The sequence below is a fragment of the Pecten maximus genome, chromosome 11, assembly GCF_902652985.1.
Source record: "Pecten maximus chromosome 11, xPecMax1.1, whole genome shotgun sequence".
NCBI classification, from domain to species: Eukaryota; Metazoa; Mollusca; class Bivalvia; order Pectinida; family Pectinidae; genus Pecten; species Pecten maximus.
In genome coordinates, this window is record NC_047025.1 from 36,891,993 (window position 1) to 36,912,528 (window position 20,536).

Here is a 20,536-nt window from a genome sequence, read left to right on the forward strand (position 1 = left end):
GGATTTTTATGAAAAAAATCATAAGCTTGATCTGAAAGATCAGAGAAGTTTTCAAATGACTAAGTATTCATTAATTATAATACAGAACGATACTCAACATACATGTACTAGCTTGATGTTCTTATAACTGTACTTATCTAACCAATATAATGAAAAAATGACCAGTTTTATAATAAGATCAATTTCTCACAATACATGTACATAATATCAATCAATTTGTCCCATTGCTGATCTTTCCCGAGGGTGTAATGTACCTGTTTGTAGACAGTGTTATACAGACACGAGACTTACATTAATTGTATTTCACAGAGTGTGTACTTCATTAAACATATCTACACATTACCTTTAACTGATTTGAAGAAAGGTGTTAAGTGAAGATTTAGGCCCTGTTCCTGGTGTATTTTTAAACTGTTATATTGACCGTCGGTGATGTAGTTACAGGTTAACAGGTGATATTCTGTAATTACTTGGTATACAGTTAATAATGAAAGTTATGTAGGAGGCAAGAATTATGAAAATATTCTAGTTCCAAGCTCCAAGGTAAAACAAAAATTTATTGATGTATTAGGGGACTACCATAAGGTAGTACGTGTACATACCTGATAATCCAGGCAGACATTATACAACACAAGTACATTAATTTGTACACTCTACACGTATCTAACTGTCATTTAACATGTTTATTTGAGATCAATCATTTGTTGGTGTCATATTAGTATCGATTGATGGCAGGCATTTATTGTTTATGAGTAAAATGTCTTTTGATTTGAAAATCTAAAAACATTCTGGTAATGAAGGGTCCTCGTGTGGCAATTATCTACTGAGGTCGCATATATGCACGAGGCTACTCCAACAATGTTAGAGGTTTTACACGAGGCTACTCGAACAATGTTAGAGATTTTACACGAGGCTACTCCAACAATGTTAGAGATTTTACACGAGGCTACTCCAACAATGTTAGAGATTTTACACGAGGCTACTCCAACAATGTTAGAGATTTTACACGAGGCTACTCCAACAATGTTAGAGGTTTTACACAAGGCTACTCCAACAATGTTAGAGATTTTACATGAGGCTACTCGAACAATGTTAGAGGTTTTACACGAGGCTACTCCAACAATGTTAGAGATTTTACACGAGGCTACTCCAACAATGTTAGAGATTTTACACGAGGCTACTCCAACAATGTTAGAGATTTTACACGAGGCTACTCCAACAATGTTAGAGATTTTACACGAGGCTACTCCAACAATGTTAGAGGTTTTACACGAGGCTACTCCAACAATGTTAGAGATTTTACACGAGGCTACTCCAACAATGTTAGAGATTTTACACGAGGCTACTCGAACAATGTTAGAGATTTTACACGAGGCTACTCCAACAATGTTAGAGGTTTTACACGAGGCTACTCCAACAATGTTAGAGATTTTACACGAGGCTACTCCAACAATGTTAGAGATTTTACACGAGGCTACTCCAACAATGTTAGAGATTTTACACGAGGCTACTCGAACAATGTTAGAGGTTTTACACGAGGCTACTCCAACAATGTTAGAGATTTTACACGAGGCTACTCCAACAATGTTAGAGATTTTACACGAGGCTACTCCAACAATGTTAGAGGTTTTACACGAGGCTACTCCAACAATGTTAGAGGTTTTACACGAGGCTACTCCAACAATGTTAGAGGTTTTACACGAGGCTACTCCAACAATGTTAGAGATTTTACACGAGGCTACTCCAACAATGTTAGAGGTTTTACACGAGGCTACTCCAACAATGTTAGAGGTTTTACACGAGGCTACTCCAACAATGTTAGAGATTTTACACGAGGCTACTCCAACAATGTTAGAGATTTTACACGAGGCTACTCCAACAATGTTAGAGATTTTACACGAGGCTACTCCAACAATGTTAGAGATTTTACACGAGGCTACTCCAACAATGTTAGAGATTTTACACGAGGCTACTCCAACAATGTTAGAGGTTTTACACGAGGCTACTCCAACAATGTTAGAGGTTTTACACGAGGCTACTCCAACAATGTTAGAGGTTTTACACGAGGCTACTCCAACAATGTTAGAGGTTTTACACGAGGCTACTCCAACAATGTTAGAGGTTTTACACGAGGCTACTCCAACAATGTTAGAGATTTTACACGAGGCTACTCCAACAATGTTAGAGATTTTACACGAGGCTACTCCAACAATGTTAGAGGTTTTACACGAGGCTACTCGAACAATGTTAGAGATTTTACACGAGGCTACTCCAACAATGTTAGAGATTTTACACGAGGCTACTCCAACAATGTTAGAGATTTTACACGAGGCTACTCCAACAATGTTAGAGATTTTACACGAGGCTACTCCAACAATGTTAGAGATTTTACACGAGGCTACTCCAACAATGTTAGAGGTTTTACACGAGGCTACTCCAACAATGTTAGAGGTTTTACACGAGGCTACTCCAACAATGTTAGAGGTTTTACACGAGGCTACTCCAACAATGTTAGAGATTTTACACGAGGCTACTCCAACAATGTTAGAGGTTTTACACAAGGCTACTCCAACAATGTTAGAGATTTTACACGACGAGATACTTTGACAGGCACCATGTAACAGGTCTCTGATAGAAAAAGAGCCAACAAGCGGAGTAGTACGAGGCGAGAACGATCACTGACTAAGGTCCTATTGGGTATTGCAACTTACAAATTGTGCTCAAAGAACTAGCTCACTTGGCAATTTTTACAAGTATATAACAAGTGGACAACATCCACAGATGTGTTAACAACACAGATCTACTTATGATTGTATAAATTACACAATAACGTAGATCATGCTACACATCGGTGAAATGTCACCAGAGTATGAGAGTGGATCAGCAAACACCTCACACTTTGGAGTAGACGGTATTATATCCTCAATGGTAATGACAACAAAATCATCTAAATTTAAATTGACAATACAAATTATAATAAACCTTTAAAATACAAAAGAAATCCAAATATTTAGATAATCAAAGCTTTCATATAGCTGTGATATGAATAAATGTCTTAACCTGTCGTCACCTACAAATGTATCTATTCTGGTCAGGCTTGTAACAAGGTAGCTCTGCTGGGCCTACAAGTACATTGTGGCCAAGTGTGACTACATGGTGTCCGGGCCTGACTACATGGTGTCCGGGCCTGACTACATGGTGTCCGGGCCTGACTACATGGTGTCCGGGCCTGAGTACATGGTGGCCATCAGGCCTGTACATGGATGCAAGTGTTAAGCCTAACTGACTATATGACGGGCAGGCCTTTAAATGGTGGCCTGTGTGAGGCATCAGACTACATGGTGGCTGGGCCCTGTACATGACGGCCAGGCTTATGTCTGGTGGCCAAGTCTGACTACATGGTGGCCAGTGAGGCCTCACTACATGGTGGCTGGGCCCTGTACATGGCGGCCAGGCTTATGTCTGGTGGCCAAGTCTGACTACATGGTGGCCAGTGAGGCCTCACTACATGGTGGCTGGGCCCTGTACATGGCGGCCAGGCTTATGTCTGGTGGCCAAGTCTGACTACATGGTGGCCAGTGAGGCCTCACTACATGGTAGTCTGGCCTGTACATGGTGGTGGTATATGGATCATGAGTACTATTTTGTAATTCTGGCCATTCACAAGGACACATGGGAATCATTCAGTCATTAACAGGCAGCTTTAAGAGTACAGAGCTGGCTATACCCCCATGCCATTCTCTCAGCACTTCCATTTGGATTTTTTTTTTTTATTAAAGAAGTCTCCAAAGGACAATTTGTAGGGACATCACAAAGTATACAAATGTAGCCTGTTTGCAGTATATGCATGATTTTTTTATGCCACTTCTTATAAAAAAAGATTGACATGATTTAGAGTGTGAAATGGCTATCCTTTATATCAGGTACAGTCTCACAGGCCCCACAGGGGTCCAAGGTGAAAATTGTGCAACACACAGGGGTAGAGATTTCAATGGTGTAATGCTGAACAAGACTTTACAAGGGATGGACATTTTATCAATCTGTAGGAGTGTGAATATCCCGTTACTTCAGAGAAGTGAAGCATTAAAAAGGGGTGAACTTATACCTGAATGATTTAACCATTGTATTCACACATCAAAGTTACTGTGTTCCAAAATCACTTGTATTCAAGTACATAATTAAAAGGTCATGATCATACTCTTTCTATCAGATCGAGGTAAGAATAATTAAACAGATCAAATAGTTTTATAATTAAGCCTATTCAAAGTTCAGTCAAGTAAATGTTCTGAAAATTCAAATTATTATCAAACCTGATGATTTGGGAACTTGTATTCTGGGTGTAACATTATAATCAATGAACACGCTAGTGTCTCGGTGACCTTGACCTCTAGTACTCACTATTGACCAACATAGAACATTGTAACAAGGAGTGCCTGTCCAGATATTGACCCTGATATCTGATTGCTCTACAGCGATTTTCAGAGGACCCAAACATATATTTGTTTTCCATTAAAAGGAAAAAAAATCAAATGACAGTAATTAGTTGTATTATTCCATTGAGCTAGTGGTCTGTGTGATTGGCCCACAGCAGACACATTATTTACACTGTGTTAGGTAGAGTCGGTTCCTCCTAACGACAATTCATCTGACAACCAATTAACCTATGCTTAAATACATTAACAAGTTGTTATTATCTGAAAAGGGATGTTCTATCTGGCCTGGGCCCAGGACTACAATCTTTAATTAATTACAGTTCTTTTAATATCATTTATATTTCAAAATTTAAATAGTTTTTATAATTTACTTCACCTGGATCAAAAGTAAGTATATATTGTTTTGAACTTTTGAATAATTATAATCACACTGTAGGGAAACATGAATCTGACAATAAATGTAAACTTTGACAGATGACAACCAAATCTATAATCAGATGTACACTGTTGTTATAAATCTCTCCAAGGGTTCATCAAATATCTAGTATCAAACTATTTGCCTGCAAGCACAGATGTAAAATAAAATATGTATGTACAAACTCGTGCACAGACAGACATATGCCCCCTCACATATAGTACTGGTGTCTACATGTAATGCTACAATGTATTTCATGATATAATGTAGCGGGGTGTAATATGTCTTAAAATGATGACAATGCCGCTGGGTTCGTTTGATTTCAAAGGTTTTATTATTACTCAAAAACCCACGTTAACACGTATAGTGCATCAACGTGAGGCTTAACACTGCTCACTTCCATGACCGTCATATACCGCACAACAGATGTAAACAATACAGGAATACGACTCTATATGGTGACAGATGAATTCGAAGACCTACATTTTGTAGCTCCGGCTTCAATGACGTCGAAATTCAAATGTCCCGAAACACAAAGAAACAAAGACTAAAACCACAGATAAGAACTTTCAACCAATCAAACAACTTTGTTACAGTCACATGTCACGTTCGTCAGTGAAATATACTCACAGGTACAAAGACATACACATACCAATATACAAACACGCGCACGGGATCGCCGGTAACGAATATATATATATGCACGGACGCAGGTAAAAGGTCGCGAGGGCCTTATACCTCAATAATAAATACCTTACATATTTATTATATTTTATTAATAATTATCACACATATACATGTATACATTTCACAAATATCAAACACTTTATTAAAAATAACCCTATTACATACTCCCCCTGGTTCGAAAAAGACGTCCTCGTCTTAAAACAAGTTGGGAAATATCTTACTTATCATAAATACAAAATCTAGTCATGTACATTATGCATCAAATACATTACTAAATATCACAATGTCACAAATCATACGTACATTCAAATAAAAATCAAAAGAAAAGAGCGCGAATATGAAAGTTTAAGAAAAACACATATCTATTTAAAACATGTAGAATAAAACAGTCCAGCTGGAAACAATATATCTAACAAATCACATCTCCACATACGATTCTAACGAGAGCATCTGATACTCGATCAGGAGCAAGTACTCCACGCTCACCCAGACGTTGTAAATACTCTGCTCTCGTGAACCAATCCGATGAAATCCCTTGACATAATTGGTTCATCACGAACTCTCCTGACTGCTGCCACAAAGGAGGCTGCCTAGCTCTAGTAGATCTTCTAGGAGCTGGCGTTGGTACCCGTGGTGCAATTGGTGCTACCACATCTTGATCATCCTGGACTGAAACACCCCCAGTCTCATCATTCCCCGAGACTTGGTCGTCACCAGGCGGAGCTTCGTCCACTACCACAGTCGGATGACAGTCGTCACCATCAACAGACTGGGCAGACTCTTGTCTATCAGACGCCGGAGTATCCTCCTTGGGATGTGAAGGTATCCCATTCTCCAATTCTGATAGCGGGCCCTCTACAGGATCATCAATGACGACTGATGAGTCGACATCTTCATCGGAGTCGCTGTCTGCGGTCTCCAAAGTAACAATATCCTCCTCCTCTGGCTTGGTCAATGTCCTCTTTCTTGTTGTTGACTCCGGTTTCTCATCAAAACTCACTTCATCTGTGTCATGCAGGAAATCGATGGGCAAGAGCAAATTGCGGTGCAATGTCTTTTCTTTTCCTTCGCCATTACACTTGCGGACGACATAGACAGGCACATCTGGATTAGGCTGACGAATCACGACGTATTCATCATCTTCCCATTTGTCGGAGATTTTGTGTTTTCCTTCAAATGCCATAATCCGAACTAGAACTCTGTCTCCATCCTGTAAAGCAACTGCTCTAGCCTTCCTGTCGTAATTCCTCTTCTGGTGTTCTGCAGCTGTAGACATAAACCGTCTTGCAGAGTCATAGGCATTCTTCAGGTTCTCGCGAAGAGACGATACAAACTTGGACAATGGTTGATGCTTCCCTCCAATGTCTATTCCGAATGCCAAGTCGATGGGTAACCTAGGTTGTCTACCAAACATCAGAAAGAATGGAGAATAGCCTGTGCTATCGTGCCGTATGCTGTTGTATGCATGAACAAGAGGACCGACATGCCTTTTCCAGTCTCCTTTATCCTTCGGGTCCAAAGTACCCAACATCCCTAGCAACGTCCGGTTAAACCTCTCACAGCTTCCATTACCCATTGGGTGGTACGGCGTAGTCCTACTCTTCTTGATGTTGGCTATAGCGCATAACTGGTGAATTAAGTTTCCAACAAAATTGGCACCTTGATCAGAGTGTATACGTCTAGGCATTCCGTAATGTACAACAAAGTTGTAGAAAAATGCCTCAGCTGTAGTTTTAGCGGTTTGATTTTTCGTAGGAATGGCTTGTGCGTACTTGGTGAAGTGATCCGTCACAACCAGTATATGCTGAAATCCTCCTTTAGATGACTCCAAGGTAAGGAAATCCATACACACTAGCTCCAGTGGCTGGGTTGTCTGGATATTCACTAATGGCGCTTTCTGAGTAACTGCCTTCCTAAATATACAGCGTCGACACCTTTTCACCCATCTCTCCACGTCCTGAGTCATTCCTGGCCAATAAAAACGTTCCTGAATAAGTGACAATGTCCTATCACGTCCGGGGTGTCCGACAGAATTGTGAAGTCCATATAAGGCTTGTTTCCGAAAAGCAGGAGGTAATATCAGCTGTTTTCTGGATGTACCATCTTCTATGACTTCTCGATAAATCACCCCCTTATCGATTTTTAATCTGTCAAAGGAACGTAACAAAGTTTGCTGATCAGGATCTAACTGTCTTCTATCTGGCCTCTGGTTATTCCGAACATAAAATAACATCTGCCGGAGTACTGGATCTCTGTCCTGAGCTCGTCTCCAATCTCTAGAAGTCATCTCCTGAATATCCTGACCAGAGTCCATGAATTGCTCATCAATGACTGAAGTAGACATGGAAACGGTCTCAATCCAGGCTACTGGCTGTTGTACTGCACCGCAAATAGCCTTGACAGAATCCAAAGGGATATCCTTAACAGATGTAGACTCCTCAATGTGGGATGGCAGTCTAGACATAATGTCAGCATCTGTATTGTTCTTTCCTGGCTTGTAGATGATGTTGAAGTCAAACGCGGATAATGCAGCCAACCATCTATGTCCCGTCGCATCCAACTTGGCAGACGTTAAAACATATGTCAGTGGATTGTTGTCGGTGGTAACTGTAAACTTCCTTCCGTACAGGTAATCCGTAAATTTGTCAGTCACTGCCCACTTTAAAGCTAAAAATTCCAATTTATGGGCAGGATAATTCCGCTCAGATTTCGTCAATCCTCTGCTTGCATAAGCAATGACCCGCGGTTTTCCATCCTGCTGCTGGTAAAGGATCGCCCCAAGACCATGTCCACTTGCGTCTGTATGTACTTCAAATGGGATGTCATATAATGGATATCCAAGAACAGGCGGTGAGGATAAAACACTCTTCATGGTCTGGAACGCTGTTTCCTGCTCTTTCTCCCATTTCCATACAGTTGACGCAGTCTTGCTCCTAGTAGAATGGCCTTTCTTCCTTGTAGGTGGTAATAGCTCGTTCAGTGGCTTCACGATGGCAGAAAAACCTTCCACAAACTTACGATAGTAGCCACAGAATCCCAAGAAACGTCTCAAATCATCCGGACCAGAGGGCTTAGGCCAGTCAACTATCTTCTGTACCTTATCAGGATCTGCTTCTATACCATCCTTAGAAACAACGAAACCAAGAAACTTCACTTTCTTCTTGAAATAAGAGCATTTCTGTGGAGCTAGCTTTAATCCATGGTGCCTTATCTTCTCAAATACTAACTCTAACCTCTCTATATGCTCACCGAATGTCTTGGAAAACACTATGACGTCGTCTATATAGACAAAGCAAATGGTGGTATGGAGCTCTCCAAGGCACTCTTCCATCAATCTTTGGTAAGTCGCTGGTGCATTCACTAACCCGAATGGCATCCTATTGAATTCATAGAATCCTAACGGTCCGATGGTGAAAGCAGTCCTTGACTTATGTTCCTCGTGAAGTTCGACCTGATGGTAACCACTCTTCATATCCAGTGTAGAAAAATAATCACATCCTGATAAAGAATCTAAAATCTCCTCCACCCTAGGAAGAGCATAAGAATCCTTTACAGTCCTAAGATTCAACTGACGGTAGTCGATGCACATCCGCAGTCGTCCGTCCTTCTTCCGTACCAATACAACTGCAGAGGCCCAAGGTGAATGAGAGCGACGAATAACTCCTATGTCCAAAAGTTGATGTAGGTGATCACGCACTTCACTGAGCATAGCAGGAGGAATACGACGATGGCGTTGTTTAAATGGCACTTCATCTGTGAGCTCAATACGGTGATGAACAGCATTAGAGTGTCCAAGATCCATATCCCCTTTAGAAAATATATCGGGGAAACTGGAAATCATCTGTTTACTAATTGTAAACTCCTCTTCAGACAATCTATCATCAAACTTCATCTGTCGCATCAAGGCTTCCATATCCGTGCCTACAGAATCATCAGTATCATCAGATGTGTCCACATCTTGCAAACATCCTTCGACCTTCACTGGCTGAATCTCACAAAGCACCGCACGAGGCTGTATGGTAACATTCCTGGCAGTGATGTTAGATATGGTCACAGGAACAACGCCATTTCCTCTATAATGGTACTGAATAAGACTGGGCGATATATCCAAATCATCGACTAATGTCGACTCATTCGATGTTGTAAGGTAAGCACTGGTGGGTGTATGCTCGACTTGATGATCAACGTAGCCATTAATAGTAACTTGACTATTGGGCTTAACTTGAATTGCAGTACCTTCAGCACTCTTTACTACACCAAGACAGAATTTTTTCCGAATCAAATTCTGTTGACGCAATGCAATACATCGGAATGTAATATACCAAGGCGTCGAGAGTGAGGATCCTTTCATCAACTTATCACCACAAACTTGCTTACAGGAGTCCATGATATCCATCAATATGTTGGTCCCCACTAGAATTGGTACCTTAGAATTATATCTGGTGTCTGGTACAACCAATAGAAGTCCTGGTAAAGGTGTATTGTGGCCCTCAATTGTAGTCTCTATCTCGGCCTGTATAAAACCATCATATGGCAATGCCTCTCCCCCAGCACACTCAATATCTAAAACATCGTTTAAAGAATGAAGTGGTAAATGGCTCAAATGACTGTCGTAGAAGTTACGACTAACAGTGCTGACCGCTGAACCAGTATCCAACAATGCGGTAGTATTCACCCCAGAAATCTTTAACTGTTCCTCACTGCAATCTCCAACCAGTGCTGTACCGGTATCATCATGATCATCTTGCATGATAGGGCTCTGTTGTCCAATCCTGCCTACTGGTGCCCCAGGCCTGTAGGCGTCCGAGCGTTTAAAGACTTTCTGCTGTGATCTAAATTCACTCGACAATCTCGTTTGATGTGTCCTGGCTGTCCACATCTCCAGCATACTGGTCTATCACTATCTCCTCTATAAGGTTTGTCCTGCCTCCTATAGTCCTGAGGTACCTTATAAGATCCACGTGCAGGTGGACAACCATGGCCTGACTCCCTATTCTTCTGTAAGGATACTAAATCCTGTTTCAGCTTAGACATCTCAGTCGTAAGGTCCTTTACCAAAGCCTTCATTTCTTTAATGTCCTCGTTGTGTGGTATGGCAACCTTAACAGGTTTAGGCTTCTCTGGTGAGGCGTCGGCCTGCTCTATCTGCCTAACAGCAATGCGAAGTTTGTCATAGTCCTGAATAGTATCAAACTTGTGACCAGTAACATCACGTAGCGACTTCTTAAGTCCACGCCAAAACTTAGTCCGTAACATCTCTGTGACCTGAGATTGGGTAAGCTCACATCGGGTTTTAGCTCTATCCAAAATATCTTCAAGTCTACTGGCCCAAGATGTCACACTCTCTGAATCTTCTTGTTTAGCAGAATAAAATTTGGCAAGCAAATCCTCTGCAGCAGCAATGTTTCCATAGTTTCCAGTCATCTTATCCAACACCTGTTGTAATGCAACTGAAGATCCCATTCTTCTAGCTGTATTTGCTGCTTCACCTCTTAAAGATCTTCTCACGGCTTGGAAAATAGCCTGATCCTTGTAAATTCCATCTCGTTGTAACATCTCAACCTCATAGATCCATTGCTCAAACGGTACCTCTCCATGAGGGACTTGTGGAGATCCTGAAAATATGGAAATCTTCGGCACATAATATGAAGTATTATGTGTGCTGGATGGTACTGTATCATCTCGATGATCTTGTAACACCTGGGAAAGATCGAGGATCGGTTCACGCTTCACAACCTTGGCTTTAGCTCCTCCCGCTAAAAGATCAGTTAACCACTGAGCTGCAGTATCCTTAGATTCTAGATCTGGTTTAAGGTTCATAGCTGCTAAAGCCTCCATCAAATGTTCAGCTTGCTTCCCAGCATCCGCCATAGTTGAAGTATTACACAGAGTACACAAGCACAATAATACAAGTAATATAATCATGAAGTCCAATGTGAAAAATGAGAGCCAATACTGCAAAAAAAACCTAACAAAGTCCAAATATGCCGATAACTGGAAATAAATTCAAGAAAATTTTAAAGTCCAAATAAGCTGAAAATCAAAAATAAATACAGAAAATTCATCAAAGTCCAAACACAGGTAATAATACACAAGAAAATATTATATAAATGTGTATAGGAAAATAAACACTAGCAATAAATCAAAGTCCAAATTTATCTGAAAATCAAAGCTGAAATTGAAAAAGAAATGAAAACGCAAACACGGTTCAAATTAATAGAGCTAGTCTAAAGCCTACAAGGTGTCTGAAATTCACAAAAATAAACAACCACAAAATATCTGAAATGCAAAAAGATACAAACAATGTCAAAGCGACAAATATTTCTAAGTATAAACACCTAAAGCAATAAATTCTAACACCGAATAAATCAATTAAATGAAAGAAAATCCACAAAATCTGAAAGAAAAACTCATAGATTCAAAGATATACAAAATAAAGTACTATGTAAAGGGAAATAATCATTAGCTAATCTATCAAGGGCAAATAACTCACCAATGTCAAGACAATAATCAACAAGATAATCTAATTACATATATAAGCAAGCATGTGTCTAGATGGCATTGATAAAAAAACAAATTGACATAACACACAAACTAAAGTAATCTAGATTACAGGGTATTACGCGAAAACCGAAAACTCCGAACAGAAAAGAAAAGCGTGTCGCAAGCGCAGCAGTTCAACATATATAACACACAAACACAGATTGAACAACAAATAATAATCACATGGAAGTCACGACAGTGTAATGTCAGTTAATGTGTCTTGGTCAGTGCAAAATATCAACTACCCAACTAAGAATAGATAAACCGACAAATAAAGAACCAATGCAGCAAAAGATTTACTAAGTATACAAAGATACTAACCTTTCTACAGCGGGTAAGCAGGGCAGGTACAGGTAGAAGTTTCCATGCTCACATTCAGATTCACGATTCAGATCCACACATTTTACGAATAATACAGGAATAAACACATGACAACACTAAATTCCAAATAGAATACACGAATAAACACATAAATAATCCATGCTATAATGAATGAGTCACTGAATAATATCCTTTCCCGTCATAAAGTTCAATTTAGTTCAAAATGAAAACGTAAGTCCATTCACATGTGTGCCACCATCAACATCCGGTTTCACATATCGGTGTCACCTTCCCATAGTGCCATACTGAAAAGTTCCGGGTGCAAAAGTTCCGGACCAAACTGGAATTCGACGATCACGTCAGGCAAGTGCAAACCCTCCGGTCCCTCAGTCTAACGGAGTAGTCCCTACATGGGCGCCATTTGTAGCGGGGTGTAATATGTCTTAAAATGATGACAATGCCGCTGGGTTCGTTTGATTTCAAAGGTTTTATTATTACTCAAAAACCCACGTTAACACGTATAGTGCATCAACGTGAGGCTTAACACTGCTCACTTCCATGACCGTCATATACCGCACAACAGATGTAAACAATACAGGAATACGACTCTATATGGTGACAGATGAATTCGAAGACCTACATTTTGTAGCTCCGGCTTCAATGACGTCGAAATTCAAATGTCCCGAAACACAAAGAAACAAAGACTAAAACCACAGATAAGAACTTTCAACCAATCAAACAACTTTGTTACAGTCACATGTCACGTTCGTCAGTGAAATATACTCACAGGTACAAAGACATACACATACCAATATACAAACACGCGCACGGGATCGCCGGTAACGAATATATATATATGCACGGACGCAGGTAAAAGGTCGCGAGGGCCTTATACCTCAATAATAAATACCTTACATATTTATTATATTTTATTAATAATTATCACACATATACATGTATACATTTCACAAATATCAAACACTTTATTAAAAATAACCCTATTACATAACACAACAGACTTCCTACATCCACATCTCTGTATATGGGATCCAGATATAAGATATTGATCAGATTTACAGATTGTTTTGCTGTCCTACAAATGAATTTACATTTGTGTATTCATGCAGTATAACAGAAATGATCATTAAGCAGTCTGAGTTTCAAGGTTTAGTTTAATTAGCTTAAACCAACCCAGGATATAGATGATGTATCAATTCTGTACTCTGCTACCGTGTACTGTGCAACAAGAAGCATTAAAGGATAAAGATTCCTGTTTCTTAGGGGTTTATAAAACCAACACATCCAGCTACAATTAATTTTAAGATCCATGAGCTCTTTAAATTGGTAGAAATTAAAAGTTAATTACAGTGAGAGCTTTATGATTCATATGAATGGAGCAAAATGTATAATAAAATTAAAAGACTCGGGTTTGATGTATGGGGTATTGGACTGTTACTATAGGTCTAAAAAGATACAATTGTATACAGTTTGTAATCTGACAGGGGACACAACTCTACATAGTTATACTATTCTTTTGATATGCTTAAAGGTGAGGTTGGTGCACCTTTTGACCTCTCATATGTTTGTTACCAAATGGAGGTGTATTAACTTTCTTGAGAATAAGTTTGTACTACAGAAAAGAAAAGATTTAAAGGCATCTGATTAAACTACATGTATATGTATATAATTATATGTTACGGTACATGTACATAATTCCAACAACATGCACAACTATTTGACTGGTCCAGCAACCTGTATAATTATAAAGGATTCAGCACATTTTTGTACAATTATTTGTTACAATTAATTTCTGTAACATCACTAATTGTCAGCACACCAGAAATCGGTACATAGGAAGGTCGCGAACAAATGACACACAGGTAAGGCTTTGGAATGATATATATATATATTGCCTGTTTATATATACATCAATCACAATTTCACATGTTCTAAATTGTTTGCTATATTAACTAAGACTAGATATTAATGTCAAAGAGTACTACACCAGGGGAGGTAATCTGATATTGGTTCTCAGATTCTAGCTGTACCACCTAATTCCAGCAGCCGAGCCCCAGCAGATTAATAGAAGTCCAACAAGGATCAGAGAAAATTAGAGTATTTAAGTCAATGTCTTCTGTTTTTTTCAAATATTTAAAATAACATTTAATTTTGATAATGCTATGTTAAATGAACATAAATGTAAAACATGTTGGAATCAAACATGTACTGTTTAAAAAAAAACAAAAAAACTATTGACAAGATATTATTGAATGAGACAACAATTTGGCTTGCAAAGTTATTAAAATCTTAAGTACTTTCAATTACAATGAACTAGCACATCTGCATTTGTTACTAATTTTTTTATCTGGAACATGCATTTTTTTTTTCTATAGATTTAAGAAAAATAACAGTTTCTATATCAGGGTAGGATAGGCTTTGAATGTATGTACATGAGATGATTTGAAGTGATGTTTAATGGTTGCACTCTAAATCTAAGAGGTTATCTATCGAAACATTCCGTTATCTCCAGGTAAAGATGTAATCGTGTGAACTCGGCCCATTTACACCTGTATATTAAAAGATTTTCCTGATCTCAACACAACATAGATATTCCTTATGATACCCAGGTATTAGTGTAGAACACATCTCGGTATTACACTATCACACGAGTATTCCTTATGATACCCATGGCCAGGTATTAGTGTAGAACACATCTCGGTATTACACTATCACACGAGTACCTGTCAACTGATAAGCGATCTGACAGATATGCACTTCTGATTTCCTATCTGTATATGTCACATTGAAACAGGCTACTGGCTCCTATTTCTCATCATATGCTGTTTATATCATCTACAATTCAGAGCATTTTATCCTCATTAATCATCCTTAAAATGTCAGTTGGTATTTTACCTTTTTACTGTGACAAAATTCTACCTATATTATGATTCATGCACCTGCCCCTATAACAGAGGTCTGGTGCACTATTTGAAACACAAAAAAGTTCCGTTCCTCACTATAATATCATCTTTAGTTTTTTAACTAAAGACTGAATTATTATCCTTAAAAAAAGAAATATGAATAAAGAAACTTGTTTTTTAATCCACCCAAATTTCCATGGAAACTTTCCCGTTAGATTATCACACCCCTTTTGTCTTTTATTAAGTATGCAGTCCACTTATTAGATAAACTATGGTATACATGTATATGTATTACGTGTATACACACATAGGGACTCTTCAGTCTAATGATTTAATCTGTTTTATTAATGTTGTGTTTCTATTTTTCAAGAAATTTAAGAATTTATAGTACACACATAATTAGGATAATTTTTTATTCAAAAGATTAATTAATTATTCAAACCAGGGGTATCCAGATTGACATGCATACAGAAACTAAAGCATGAATTTCACAAAAGAATACAAACATTAACTGATAAATTACTAATAATTAACTCATGTATTGAATTGAATAAGACCCCTGATATGATAATTGATATATAGGTGCTGTAATTACAAATGATGTCACTGAAACTTTCACAATATCGAGCTGTGTCTAGGATGTTCTACTGTCATTCATGGAGCTGTGCTCTATAAAGCTATTACATATAATGTGGTATTGACGTAGATAACATATGACTACATGTATGGTGGATATTGATCTGCCATAAAACATTCCAGCTATTGAATGGTATGACAAGTGACACACAGACTTGGTCTAACACTGAACACTCATAACTACACATACAATGTATTTTTATCAATGTGCCGTGTCTTAAAAATGCCTTAAAATGTGCACTGATAGATAGAGTAAGTGGTTATTTTCCATTCCCTGAACTCTACCTTTCCTATTTTAATAATTAACAATAACTCCAATTTTTTTAATTTTAATTACATTTCCTCATTATCATCAGTACATTATTACTATGTGTTAGTGGTCTTTAAGGTTATATATAATTAAAGTTCTTACATGTCACTAAAAGTCCAGCTGTTTCATGCCCATTATGACAGATTTATGTTTTTGAAGTTTAAATTTTTTGGTACAGCTAAGGTCACATGATATGACATGTCAGTGATGTTATCGGTCCATTGATAGTATTTAATATTGACCAGAATATATGAAGGGCAAGAAAATTATCACTGAAAAGTCTGGTAAGTTAAGACAGAAAGAAAAAAGATCACAATCATGCATGTTTGTGAAAGGGGTATTCATAAAACAGGAAAAGGAAGTCTGCTGGAGGTCTCGGAGTAAATTTCATAAAATCCAGAGAGGATAGTCTGTAAAGAACGCCTATGAAATACTGATACTGAACTTCTATCAATCCATGTTTAAATAACAACCAGCACATCATAAGTGTTACACACTATAAGTGTAAAAAGGTAAATCTTCTTGAAGAACTAAATGGATTTTGATGAAATATCCACGTGATCTTTGGAATAAATTTCCACATGCAGAAACTCTTTTAAAACTTGAAATATTGCTAGGTGGATACTGGAAAAACAATTGCTTACTTCATAATTTATGAACACTAACTTTATCCATTGCATATATATATATAGTGGTATAGGCTGCGGGTATTTCTGGCTAGGCGATTGGGTGCCGTAGATCTTGAGTTCGAGGCCTGGTCAGGGCACGAGTCAAAAAATTGTCTTCCTTCATCACAAACAAATGTTGGATGCATATTACTAGAAATAGATAATTATAATTTTTTTTTTTTTGTAATACAAATGTACATGTATATTGATATAGATAAAGAGGCTTTATAAGCCTGCATCCATAATGCACCATCCTAATTCCTGATATCTTGCTAGGTTGAACATAGAATGTAGAATATAGCAAGCCTGAAGACCTAGTCTGATCCCTAGGTGAGGCACTGAAATATTTTTTTAGCTTACCATGCACTGATCTGTAACATTGACACCCATGTAGGGACTCAGGAATCATTGGATATTTAACGTTACTTTCACAACCATCTACATTGTAACCCCTAATGAAGACTTAATGAGGCTAAGTGAGTTTTTCCCTAGAGGAGCCGAGGAGTTGTAAACTTGTATACAATATACCACTTATAGCTGGAGAGAACTTCTCATTAGCTTGAATCGGTTGATCATAGGACTAGTAAAAATTAAGCCACAGGTCCTGGCTTTCGATCCCTATCAGAGGCACCGAAATACATTTTCTCTCTCATTAATCCTGCATTCTGTTACATATCTGATATTGTAATAAAGTTTGGTTTGTAATAGTAATAGTGTAACGTACACAGGGAGTACAACGGAGCGGTCACCCATCCAAGAGCTGACCATGCTCGACATTGCTTAACTTCGGTACAAAAGCCACAAAAGTTAGCTCTGAAATGCCCATATCCATGAACCATCACAGTACCCCCTTCACCGATAAGCTTCATCCCGAAGCTTCCATGGGTTCAACCTGGCATCCTCAGCAAACACAACTGTCCCTGTTATTGTTATAGTGGTGCCGCCTCATGACCAGACCCCCTGGTCACCAACAAGTCTCCAGGAACATTGTGCTTCCCATGCTGTCTAAGGGCACCCTACAGGATACCTGAGGCCCCTTTCGCTGCCACCAAATGTAACGTGCACAAGGGGAACAACGGAGCAGTCAACCATCCAAGAGCTGACCACGCTCGACGTTGCTTAAAGCCACATACTCCCAAAGAAACATATATCAATGGTTACATTTTGAACTTTTTATAGTTTTCAGACTTGATACATACCTAACAGATCATCATTAATCAGAAACTGAAAGAAGATGTGTATTTATGAAAGTATACTGGGTATTCACAAAAATAATTACTGTGGCTGCCGGACCAAGTTTCTCTGAAAATTAGTCCCACAATGCAACGGCGGGTTTTACAGTCCATACAAAATGGTAGAATGCCGAAAGCGTGGACCTGCAAAAACGCAGACATATTCTGCAAAAAAAAAACGTAAAAGGGAGTGGAATAGCATACATGTCAACCTCTGAAACCTCCAATGAGGGAGATCTCCCTCATTCCACATCTAAAATCAGGGAGAAAGTGCGTGAAAAAAATCGCGACATTTTTTTAGGTGATGTTCCTCATGGGCTTGTGCAGGTGTAAATTACCTCGGGCTACAGTTTGATATTTAAATTTGACAACAATGGTTAATTTTAAAGAATAATGATAATAAAAAAAAAATAGAAGAAAAAAATTAATTTAAAAAAAAATGTTTTCAGAAATTTCATAGAAAGGAACTGTATTTAGTGTATTATATTATTAATGATGTAGTCACTTGAAATTTGCAACCAGTATACAAAGCAACTACTTATCTCCTGATTTTTTTTTTTTTCATTATTTTGTTCTGAAATATTTCTAAATGTATCAAATTATCTCCCTTCCTTTCTCAAATAATAATTACACGGTAATTTATTTCTTTTTGTTTTACTAGTAGTTCTATTATGACATAAAACAAACTTCTTAAAAAGTCTTTTTATTTTCTTTCTGACCCAAATTGAAATCCGGATTTTTGTGGCAGTTTACGATTTATATTAGTATTGACCAATTAAAGATGGCGGCAGTACAAACGCTGGTACTGACAGCTACGATTAAGAAAGGCATTATTGGCTTTCATGTGAGTAAATCTTGTTGGCAGATATTATCAGTGTTTGTTCTTGAAGTGATGTATCCTAGTTGTAATCACAAAATTAACTGACCATGTCAAATGAAGCCAAATACAGTTGTAATGTATACACCGGTCGGCAGGCTTGCACGATGAGTGGTGACCGACCCTCTCTCACCAAGCCCCAGGCCAGGGCAGCTACACAGGTGGTGGGGTTGTTTTGATTACATAATCAGATTAGGGTCGAAGTGTCTGAGATTTCCGGGGTTTTATGAGGGAAGACTGCTCAAATCCGGGAGAAATTTAACCCCGATTCGGGAAATGTAACAAATCGGGATTTAGGGGAAATTTAATTGATTTTCCGGGCACTTCCCGCGTAATCCGGGAAGGTTGACACCTATGGAATAGGCAAAACCCGAGTATTTCCTTAGGAAAGGAAATGATGTGTTGGAACTAAGTGAGAAAAGATAATGGAATAGACTCTTGCAAATTTCGATTTTGCCGGACGTCTATTGGATTGCTGGTTAGCTTTTGAACATTGTCAACTTCACCAATTAAAAATTTTATTGATGTTTTAATTGTATGCATATTGCTACATTTTAAAATTAAGTATTAAAATGTAAACTGTGTTTGTTTATTTTTTTTCAGTTATTACACGAATATTCTGTTAATATATTTAAATGAAAGCATTATTAGACAAAGTTCACATATGCTCAATATGTAAACAACAGCCATGTGTGTAGTTTATGTGCAGCACACGTTGTTATAGCCTTGTTCTCGGCTCATTGACAAATCTTGCGATAAATATAAATGCAGCGAGTTATTTTTATACACTGATGTCTCAAGGACTCCCCTGGTCAAGCGTCCTGGCCAGTGGTCATTTTAATGTTAGGAGAGCGTGAATGAGCATCTTGGATTGCCATCAATACATGTGTACAACTAGAATAAGAGTATAGTGGCTTTAACTTCTGTACACAGACAATATACTCATCTGAACAGCCACAAAAGCTAGCTATTGGATTATGCAGCTGAAATGCCCATATCCATGAACCGCCACATTAGTTCCCGAAACAATCCCATTCCTTCCCAGTACTCAGTCTACTGTTTTGTATTTTATATTCAAACTCATGTTAAAACACTTAAAACAACTACTTTCAGTAAATGTTGGTCCAACCCTAAACAACTATGTACATACATGAAGTTCCGACAAGCTTAAGAAAACATTCGGCAAACTGTCATGTTATTCTAGACACGGTTGAGTACCCTACAGTGGAACATAACGTTAGTTATCGTACAAAATGTACAGTGTACAGCTGACTTGATTACATTAGAATATGTAAACACAACTATATTTCCACGCAATCTCACACCAGCAATTTAAATATCGACCTTCTGATGAGGTTAAGATTAGTTTTATTTGTGATATACGTACCATTTCGCATTTCATTCTTCTTTTCTCCTATGTAGGAGGCACTTCGAACCAATCCGGTCGCCATGTTGTTTTCACTGACAACGTGATTGGAGCATCTCTTGAGTTATTC

The 20,536-nt window shown here is 38.2% G+C and overlaps 1 protein-coding gene across 1 annotated transcript in view; it reads right to left on the reverse strand.

Annotated features, from left to right (window-relative positions):
• LOC117337343 (MORN repeat-containing protein 1-like) overlaps nucleotides 1-20,517 on the reverse strand; it is a 76,724-nt gene extending 56,207 nt beyond the window's left edge. The window contains exon 1 of the mRNA XM_033898274.1: nucleotides 20,428-20,517. Within this exon, the coding sequence (XP_033754165.1) occupies nucleotides 20,428-20,491 (64 nt within the window). The 5' untranslated portion in view covers nucleotides 20,492-20,517. The remainder of the gene's footprint in view (nucleotides 1-20,427) is intronic.
• Between the last annotated feature and the right edge of the window lie 19 nt (nucleotides 20,518-20,536).